Here is a 10,000-nt window from a genome sequence, read left to right as displayed (position 1 = left end):
GAGATGGAGGACACGATACAGGTGAGCCATTGCGGGTTGATGGCACCCCGAAGACCCAACACCCAAGAACGAGTGCCCTTATTTATGAAACCATCCCGCTGCGCTGCGCTCGGTTAAAAATGTGTGTCCAACCTCAATTCCTCACTCCCATTCTTCTCCTCCTCTTCCTTCAACAGACCGTAAAGGACATTTCCTCGCTCGTCGTTGCCGACCTCGGTTCGCTTCCGCTGAACCTGTTCACCCCGTTCAAGCGGCTAACCGCACTGAATCTGTCCGGGAATCACATCGATAACATCACCATACAAATCATCGAACCATTGGCCCAGCTGGAGGTAAGTTTTGCACGCGGCTCGTGCTAATACATAATGCATGTTTCGAATTCATTGTAATATCGAACTGCGACCGTGCAGCACCTAGATTTACCTGTCCGTAAATGGAACATTTTACACCAAGTGCCGGCTTATAACACGTGGTGCAGCATTATGCTAAATATGCTTCTCATAAATTCACTAATAACTATGCAGCCTCATGCAGTTCGATTTGTGGTAGCGCCACCACGAGCACCACCAGCAGTAACGGTGAACCCCCCTTAACCGCAAGCTATAATCACACAAACCAAATACCGAAAAGCATACCGAGCCGGTGGTACCGATGGTGGTGGTCTTTTTTCCCCCCTGCCACCGCCCACCCATATAGTATATCCTGTTTCCTGCTGCATGCTAGGTGCAACAATGCACCACAATCCATTAGCAGTGGACCAGGAGCACCGCCACCACCACAGGAAGGAAAAGTGGTGGTGTTTCCGATTGGAGCTTTACCTCCGCATCACCAGCAATCTCCACAAGTACCACAGGAATATGCATATACCATTTGTGCGGACAAATTGGAATCGATGGAAAATCCATCATTCACCAAAAGAGGGAGAGAGGGCCGGGAAGTACATATTTTTCATCATCGTACACTCGTCTCGTTTCGTAGTTCCGGGATTCCAAGCATCCGAGGCGCCTACGCCCAGGTTGTACAGCGAAGGTGTTCATTTCCGCTGCACCATCCGGAGAAGGGTGTTTTCCGGGATTTTTCGGGAAATATAGTTGGCCCAAACCCGGCTGATGATGATGGTGGGAAAGGGTTGCCAGCCAGATTGTAAGTGCAAATCCCGTTCCAGCTGCTTGAATACGAAATCTTGGCCTGGTACCGAGCACACACAGTGCCGTGCTTGCCAGAGCTGAGCACATGGGAAAGAGAAGAAACCCGGATCGGCACAACCGACGCTACCGACGATGCCATCACTTCACAAATCAAAACTAGTACTCCCGGTAGCTTCGTGCATCACATTCCGTGCTGCATTTCACCGTGGCAACTCCCTCCCCAAAAGGGGGCCGGATGTGATTTACTGTAGCCAGTATTTGATTATGCCGGCGGTGCTGTGGGATTGGCATTTTTCCGTCCAGCACTCTCTCTCTCTCGCACGCCAGGTACCAGTGCGCACTGTTTGATCCAACTTTGGCTAAACAGTATCTAAAGAAAGAAAAAGCGATCCGATTGCACCATCACGGCCCCGCTTTGTGTGGTTCTGGTGTGCGGCTCTGGAGCCACGATCAAGGGGGAAACCATTTGCAAATAGTCATGCCATCGACATGGCAGCAAAGCGATGCAGAACCGCAATTTATATGCCGGTTAGCAACAACCAGCAGTAGCAGCTACACTTTCGATTCGTTTGCTTTGCTCTCTCTCTCTCGCCAACGGTATGCTCAAATATTGGGTTTTATGCGCACCATAAAAAAGGGCTAAAAGCAAAACAATCGTCGAAAAACAAATCAAAAACCCCGGCGTCGTTTGCAGAAAGCGCAGCTCAGCGCACAAATACCACAAAATCGATGTTTCCGGTTTGAATGAAATGCAATCTCGATTCTAAAAGATTGTTTTCCACTTTTCACGCTCGCTCGTTCGTTTAGTTTCTCGATCTATCCCGGAATCAGCTGAACGGGATCCCGGAACGGTACGCCGCCCAGTTGTCGCGCATCGCGGACGTCAAGCTGGAGGGCAACCCACTGATCTGCGACTGGTGCCACATGGGACCGCTCATCATGAAGGCTAAAAAGGTAAGGATCATGATCGCACTGAGTTGCGAGTCCAACAAGAGGGTGAAGTTGACGCTTTTCGCCTCTTTCCTGGCAGCTTCCGGAGGGATTACCCTGGCAGGAGGTGCCTCGATGCTTTCTACCGGAGCGTTTGCGTGAGGTGCGGATCGATGGGCTCGACCAAGATGGCGTCGAGGATTGTATGGAGGTGATCGTGGACGAGGATCACGATGCGGCCAGCACGTCACACAACTTCCTCGAGCAAGGTTCGTCATCTTTCCTAAAACTGTCGGTTAGATAAATGTGTTAGCATGCTTTATTTCCCGCTCTCTTTGCCACAAACAGCAGGTAGTGTGAGTATACTGGCGTTCTTTGGATTGATCGTCCTAATCCTGCTGACCACCATCGTCGTATCGACGGCGCTCTGCCTCTCGAGGCACCGGGCACGGTACTACACCCACGAAGACAAACGAGGTAGGGTGGACACTCTTCTTCTTCTTCTTCTACTGGCCACTTCTTAGTCCTTCCTCGCTCTCCTCCACCCCCAGATGCCATCCTGGAGAAGCACACGGAAACGCCGGTGTTGACGTCCGGGAGTGAGATCAACTTTAAGTTCCCGTACAACGAGCGTGTCTGCACGATCGACGAGATGTGCCTGCCGGCACCACCGCCACCACCCGGCAAGCTGGCCCCTGCCGTCATCGAGCGATTCGATTAACGAACGGAGCCGGCGGCAGTCCGGCACGGTGCGGACGGGCTGCTGCTAACGCCCGGCAAAGCTCACCCGAGGCGACCATCGTCATCGGCGGCCGTCGTCGTCGAGGCGGTAGCGCTGGTCGAGCTGAACGGTGAACCGGACAAACAACAGCCCGGCCAGGACACAGCCACCACGGATACGACGACCAAGGCTGCCACCGTCACCATCAGCAGCATATCGGGCGCTGGTTCGGTGGTAAGCACCGGTGTCCAGCCCTTCACCCCGAAAAGTATCCTTAGGAAGAAGACCTAAGACCCCATACGGAACACATACAAACACCCCGTGGCTCGCCACGGTACGCAGTGTAAATAGTTTTGAACGGATCGGGCCCCGAATGCGGTGTCCTTTCCGTGATCGAATTTTAACTCGTAAGAATCTAATTAACGGTGTACAGTGTGTGCCGACAGCGCCCCGCGGAGTTTTGGGCCAGCGTGGCCTCACCGCGCGATCTGTAAATACACTTCTCCCATCCCCTCACTCTCTTCCACATCATACAACCAATTTGCCACCGAGTGCCACCTCGAACCACGGCGCCACTGCTCGCACCGCCACCATGACATGGGAGAAAACAGAGGAAAACGCTGCTTAACCTTACCTTTGAATTCTCGTTGAGCGCTGTGACCCAGAGAGGAGGACGATGATGAGTTTATAATTTTGCCACCGAGCACCGTGCTACCGACCAGGAACCTTACCAGGAATTGGAAGCACTTTTCGGAAACGAATGAAGCTGACCGACTCTTCGTAAACTAGCGGAGCGAATTTTCATCCAAAGATAACTAGATGACCGAAACTCGCCCCCGGAAACCGTGCGAGTGTTTCTACACTGCGCCAAAATTTTCGCTGTCAAAACGAAACTTATAGGATTCCCATAGAATTCCTATTGGAATATGAAAGATTTCTATGGGAATTCTATAAGTTTCGTGACGACGCAGTGTAGAAACACTCTGCAACCAGACAACGCACAGCCTACGTCGATCAAAGTAAACCTTGGCCATTCTCGACGGCAACCAGCAACATCAAACGGTCGCAGGTGGCCATGGTTTGGAATGTGGTTACACTTCATTTCAACCGTGTCCATGGCAACGGGGAGTTTATTTTTATGGAACTGCTCCTGAAGGACACGTTCAGGTACGGTGCGTATTTTCCATTGCCAGGTGCCATAAAACGCAGGATGATGCTACGGGCTCTGTGTGACCACCTTTCCTATCTCTATTCCGTCGATTTCTATGAAACGTGAAACCGGCAACACATCATCACGCATCCCTGGTACACTCTCCGGCGAGGTAGGAACAAAAGGGCTCGCTCTCACGTGGGTCATTTTTACTCTAAGCTCCATCTCACGCAACGACCGGTTGGTGCGTTTGCATCGGCTGCCCAGGACAACTGTCGCTGCTGACGACACACTTCCTGTAACCGCAATCCGCCAGTGTTCCCGGGGGAAAATTGATAAAAACCCCGAAGCGAGAAGCGGAAGGCCGTATTTTGTAGCGGGATTTTATTTTGCTGACATTTTCCATTATCCTTCACGACTGGGCCCGTGGCGCTGTGCAGTTGGATTTACTTTTCCACGTTTTTTTATCTTGAGGAACATTGAAGCGGACAGGAAAAACTATTTCTGTGTCCTTCTGCACGGTACAGTTTATGGTTTATGAGTTTAGCGAGTGCTCCAGCGAATTTGTAAACAATCGCCGCGTGCGCTTGTCGCCACCCCCCCGGGGGGTGGATAGTGTTTCATAAATCAGCTAATACCGTTACATGGTTAAACGGTAATGTTACCGCGCAACTACAAGCAAAAAACCAGGACGCGACAATCGGTGGTTGCAGGATTTACCCACCATCCAACCGAGCATTGATCCAACAGTATCGGCCACAGCAAAAGGGAGGGGCGGGTGCATTGATTTATGTAGTTTTCCTGTTCCACCCTTTCCGGGGGCCCTCTCGCGCGGAATCGGCATCGCAGTGTCGCGCGCAGCAAGTTAACAATAATTTGTTGACATTTGTATTATCATAATAAACCGTTTTATGACGCACAAGTGGCCCCACATCGCACGCCCTGTCCCGATGGCCCGATGTCTGGCTTTAACGGCAATGACAGGCGTTCACGAAGCCGTTTTTTCCGTCGGAATCGGCCACTTTCACACTGAGACAACGTTCTCCGGCGCATCCGCATGGTTTTATTCTGACCCCAGTGGCCTGTCTGCCGATCGATAACGCCCCTCCACCCCAATGGCCCTTTGCAGCATATTTATTACTTCGTTTATTTGATAAGATAACCGAAACTGGCTAGCGTTCCCCCCAGGGTGGGGGGGGGGGGGGCGTGAGAAAGCTATTTTCGATTTGACTTTCTCCGGTTTTTTTATTCGTTCTCTCTGGGAAATCGACCCCCGTTTCGATCCCAGCGAGGAAATGGGCTGCGAAACCGATTACCCTCTAACACTCTAACCCCGCCCGAAAAAACAACGTAATAACCGTTCCGAGAACATAATCGTAAAGCAACATTAGTGTCATCATCCATAGTGGGGGGAGGGGGGCGGAGGGGATGGCCTGCCTTTGGTGTTCTCGGGTGCCGCGCGTGTCGGTTATTTCAATTGGAGTAGCATTATAATGATAGTTGAAGATTGGAGGCCCCGTTGGCCACGTCTTGTCACGGTGACATCCTTTTCTGATTCTGCCACGACGGAGAAGTTGATCCGCTAGTAGCGGCTTTAAGCCCCAATAAGCTCCTTAGCACATTATGCTCATGTTCATGCGATGCGCAACATATCCGACCCAGTGACACGACACGTGGCGAAGGGATTAAAATGTCAGCGTTCAGCGCATTTCACTCCCGGTGCGGTGCTACACTTTGTAGCGATATTTCAATTAAAATTTAATGTCCCAAGCATTTGACCCGCTATGGGCCACTCGGGAGGTTCGTAAAGTATTTCGCAACAATGCCACCGAGCGGTATATTCCGTTCGATACGAGGTCCCTCAACCCGCGAGCAATGATAAACAATTTCCAACTTTTCTTTGCTTCAACTCTCTTCCTTCTCATCCACCATATGCGGGTTAGTGTGGTGTGTCCACCGACACAACGGAAAACCTGCCCGTTCACCGCTCGCGACACGACGACGGAATCCTTTTTCAACAGCGTGAAAGAAAAAAGTGGAAACTTCCGCACAAACCGAACCGAACCGTTACCGGTTCGCCACGTGGAAACATTGTATCTGGAATGTGCGCTCTACCTGGTGCACAATGCCTTGCGGATTAACAGCTAATGCTGGCATGCTGCTCACCTCCGTTACTGCTAATGAATTCCCCTCTGCTCTGCCCGTCCTCCGTACATACGTTGTCGCGGTGCCGGTGGAATTGAATTTATCAAAATATTAATTCACTCTCCAGCGTGAAAGATCGACACCCCGGTGGTAGGTCCGCTGGCCTCGCTGTGGCCCTGACGCTCCTCAGGCACCTGCGCGCCCGAATGGCGCGTTTTTCGGGAAAGGAGCGCGCGCTGGCTCGATGTAAATTGCTGATGGTGAAAGCCGGAGGATAATTAATTATCATGATAAATTTCATCAACCCACACATAGCGAGCGCGCCACTATCACGCCACCTCGCGTCCCGGCCTTTGCAGTCCCGGCGATGGTAGGCCTACCCATGCTGCGGCGATACCTTCGAAGCTCCGGTGCCTCTGGTTGGATGTAAATGGCGGAGAGTAAATTAATGATAAACATAACCAGTTTGGCACGCGCTTTTCACCAGTTCGCGCAGGGCGGGTGGTGGTACTTAATGAAGCTACTGAGAAGGAATGAGGATGAAGGCAGTCATGCGTCGTTCCAGGCATCGCCCGGTCTGGGTTTCTTCCAAACGGAAGGTCTACAATCAGCAGCATCTCGAGCGAGCGTCACTTGCCTGGAATTGAGTGGTACAAGGTGGCATCACCGGGAGCTCATCAACAAATCAACCAACCAACCAACCAATCCTCACTCCCTCCTCTCGTCTTAACGCTGTTCCTTCGCGCAATTCACGTGACGCGCAAATGTTTGCATATTCTGGGCGAACTTTTGGCCAATTTTCTAATTTCTCCATCCTTCCATGCTGGGTGTGCACACAATTTTAGCGAAATGAAGAGCAAAAACTCACAAGAGCCGGGGCCCCGTGGGAGGGTGGCACGAGCATTTGATCTGAAAGTAGAAGCGGTTGAATGATTTCGGTTTCGTTCCTTTTTTTGCTGTTTTTTTGTGTGCACTTTACCAAGCGAGCTACCGGAATGCAGGTGCTGCTTCACTCGCTGGTCGGTAACTGTCCGATGGAGGCTCTAGAGTCCCGTTTGTCGTGCACTTCTCGCGGGCGCCCGTTTAGATAGCTTGATGGTGATGCGGAGATGAAGTGCGGCAGATTATGGTGATTGCTTTTTGGGACCCACGCCGTTGATTTCACCATTTTCCGCTCGTGTTTCCGGACGGTTTTTTTTTTCCCACCCGTGTCCTATTGGAATGGCAAACACTTGCAAACCAACCGTACCGATCCAAACTCTGGAAGATAGACAAACAAATCAAACAATAATCAAAATGGAATGGAGCGCAACGTTCCGCTGGAAAACAAACCCCAAAAAAAGAGCCGTCAACAAGAGCAATTCATCCACGACGAACACATTTGTAAAGCTGGATTGTTAAAGTTCGCTAGAGGAAATTCCAGAAACCCGATTTAAAAGTTAGCTAATCCTTTGAGCCAGCCATCGTTGTGGTGTGGTATGACGGAGGAAAGATTTACCTGGCGTTATGAGATTCAAAGGCGATGTTTAATGCGTGTTAGGAGCCAACTTTCGAAAGTTTATTTAAGGAACGCTCGCTGGTGAGCGACGAGTAAGCATTTTAAAGCGTTAACGGAATTATCTTTCAAAAACAATGCTGAACAAACACACGGAGGTGCAAAGGGGGCACTTGTTGGTACCAGCCACCTAGCTAAGCAACGAAAGTGAACGTTTTATTTAATCCTACTTAATATTGATTGCCATCGCCTTGACTGGCTTGCGGCTAGCGGTAATTTGTGTGCGTTTTTCCTTCTGTCTAGTGTCCCGGAGCGTATCTTAGTTTATAATTCATATCTTACTTTCTGAAATTCCGGTTGAAAAAATGGTTTCGCAAAAGTAATACTTGCAGCCAGTCGGAGACACGGGCGGCATCACAAAGAGTGTTAAGTGTTACAAAATACCCCATCAAAGGCGAGAATGATTTTATGTAAATCAGTGCGAAGGCGTTTTCTCTGCAACAAATTTGCCTCTTAAGTGCAGGAGAAGAACCTAAAACGAGAAAATATTTAGAATCTTCCGAAGGATATAGGCACATAAACACACCAAACTGTAAGTTGAAGTGTTTTGTGTTCTGAAGAAATAAGTGTTGGGAATTGTATAAAGTAAGAAAGAGAGCATCCCGTCGGCGTGGAAAGTCATTTTGTTATCGGTCGGCCGGCGCGATAAGTAAAGATGCAAAACAATGTTTGTATAGCGTGCGAGGAAGATTGATAATAATTATAATTACAACAATAATAGTAAACACCCAGAGCGCCAATATACGATGGTATTTGTATAAAATGATTCGATTTTGTCTTTCGTGAAGCCCATTAGGTACCGTTAAGGACATCCGAAAGGGAGCTTTAAGTTCCTTAAAGCACAGCATTCCGATTAACATTCCGAAACGACATGCAGTTCGCATTTCTGCCATTCCAGGGAGCGTTCAGCTGACAAATTCTCACCAATTACGCCAACATTTTCCGCGAATTTTTTGAACCGCACACTGGTATCTCTTTGAACCACGTTGCTAGCCATTACATTCGGCGAGAGATCCGTGATGAGCTTAGAGGACAATACCGAGAACCTGTCGCAAATTTGATCCGCTAATCCGTTTCAACTAGTTGGGGGAATTCAATTTTATTAAAGGTAAGTAATTCGTAGGGGTTTAATATTACCTTGCCAACCCCTAAATGATTCTGGGTAACGTTGGAACGACGCTTCGTCAAAGTAGGCTCGCGTATTCTGTATTTTCTTCTCGCTCCTCGGCGTCCAACGTGTGCTTCGATTGTAACTCACCTGCATCACTTAAAACAGTATCACTCAACAGCAGCGAAATTACTTTAATTTTCTTTTGTCGTTCTGCTAAAAGCGATAGCGGCGCAATATTGAGTACACACTCGTGTAGCACGCCTTCACCACACTTTCAGCCCTTTGTGGGCGGTCCCTGCTGACGCGTGATGCTTCCGTGATGCGAACTACTCAGAACCGAAACGCAGTGATGCCACGTATGCAAAACGCTTTACTCGTGCGATGATGGACGCGCGCTGGTCGGAGTGGGTGGAGTTAATGACTACTTTGATGTGATGGAATAGCATCAAGCATCTAATTACAAGGATCTCCCCTCCCGCACTCTCTAAGCGAAAGACGATGAACCGTTCAACCGGCGCCCCGTCCAATGACATCACTGTTCGGGAGCAACCTCGCTCGCCCGCGTTGGGTAAAGTGTTCAACGTAATTGCATTTGATGTGTCTATGCGAGTGTGTGTTTTTGTGACGAAACTTTGTCAGCGAGCATGTAATCAGCGAGCCTGCAGGGACCACGCTAGTGCCGATATGATGAGATGCCATAGATTATGATTTGCTTTCACGCTATGCTGCAGCTCATACTGATGGCAACCTCACTACAGGGAAGACAGGGACACTGTGGGATTCTAATAGTTCGAGGAAACTCTCCCCAAGCCCACGCAGTTCAGTATAAGCTGATACATACACAAAACACTCAATTTGACAGCGCCTGAAACAGCGTGTAATAGCGTGTGTTCGCTCGTTACACAATCTCAATCCATCGTACACCATCCCTCGTGCATCGACATGATTCACATGATCCGAAGAGAGTTAGAGACGAGAGTGACGTGCTGCAGAGCTGCACTCGTACAAAGGACCGTCACTGAAAAGACATACGCGAAGGCGCGTGCCAAGAGCAGCCACTCTCTAGCGTTGGCTGAAGTGCACCACTTCGGGCATACAACGGGCGCGCACCGAGACAGTGTCAATCAAAGCTCGCCGGATTGCAGGACGGCGGAACACATAAGCACATATGGAGCTCTTGGGGTGGCTTTCTTTCCTTTCCGTTTCCTATAGGGTGCCGGTGGAACAATCACAACAAAGC

The 10,000-nt window shown here is 49.8% G+C and overlaps 2 protein-coding genes across 2 annotated transcripts in view; one reads left to right on the top strand and one right to left on the bottom strand.

The window, feature by feature from the left end:
• LOC126572433 (insulin-like growth factor-binding protein complex acid labile subunit) overlaps nt 1-3,406 on the top strand; it is a 63,782-nt gene extending 60,376 nt beyond the window's left edge. The window contains exons 8-13 of the mRNA XM_050231756.1: nt 1-21; nt 177-332; nt 1,956-2,102; nt 2,179-2,347; nt 2,427-2,555; nt 2,630-3,406. The exon at nt 1-21 is cut by the window's left edge and continues 176 nt beyond it. Coding sequence (XP_050087713.1) covers nt 1-21; nt 177-332; nt 1,956-2,102; nt 2,179-2,347; nt 2,427-2,555; nt 2,630-2,799 — 792 coding nt within the window. The 3' untranslated portion in view covers nt 2,800-3,406. The remainder of the gene's footprint in view (nt 22-176; nt 333-1,955; nt 2,103-2,178; nt 2,348-2,426; nt 2,556-2,629) is intronic.
• The window catches only part of LOC126572445 (40S ribosomal protein S10b-like), a 41,123-nt gene extending 37,533 nt beyond the window's left edge, over nt 1-3,590 (bottom strand). Inside the window, exon 1 of the mRNA XM_050231774.1 lies at nt 3,434-3,590. The gene's annotated coding sequence lies outside the window, so the exon portion shown is untranslated. The remainder of the gene's footprint in view (nt 1-3,433) is intronic.
• Nucleotides 3,591-10,000: the final 6,410 nt, after the last annotated feature.

This window comes from Anopheles aquasalis, chromosome 2 (genome assembly GCF_943734665.1).
Source record: "Anopheles aquasalis chromosome 2, idAnoAquaMG_Q_19, whole genome shotgun sequence".
Classification (NCBI taxonomy): Eukaryota; Metazoa; Arthropoda; class Insecta; order Diptera; family Culicidae; genus Anopheles; species Anopheles aquasalis.
Note: the sequence above shows the minus strand (reverse complement) of the source record. Positions and strands in the feature narration are given on the sequence as shown.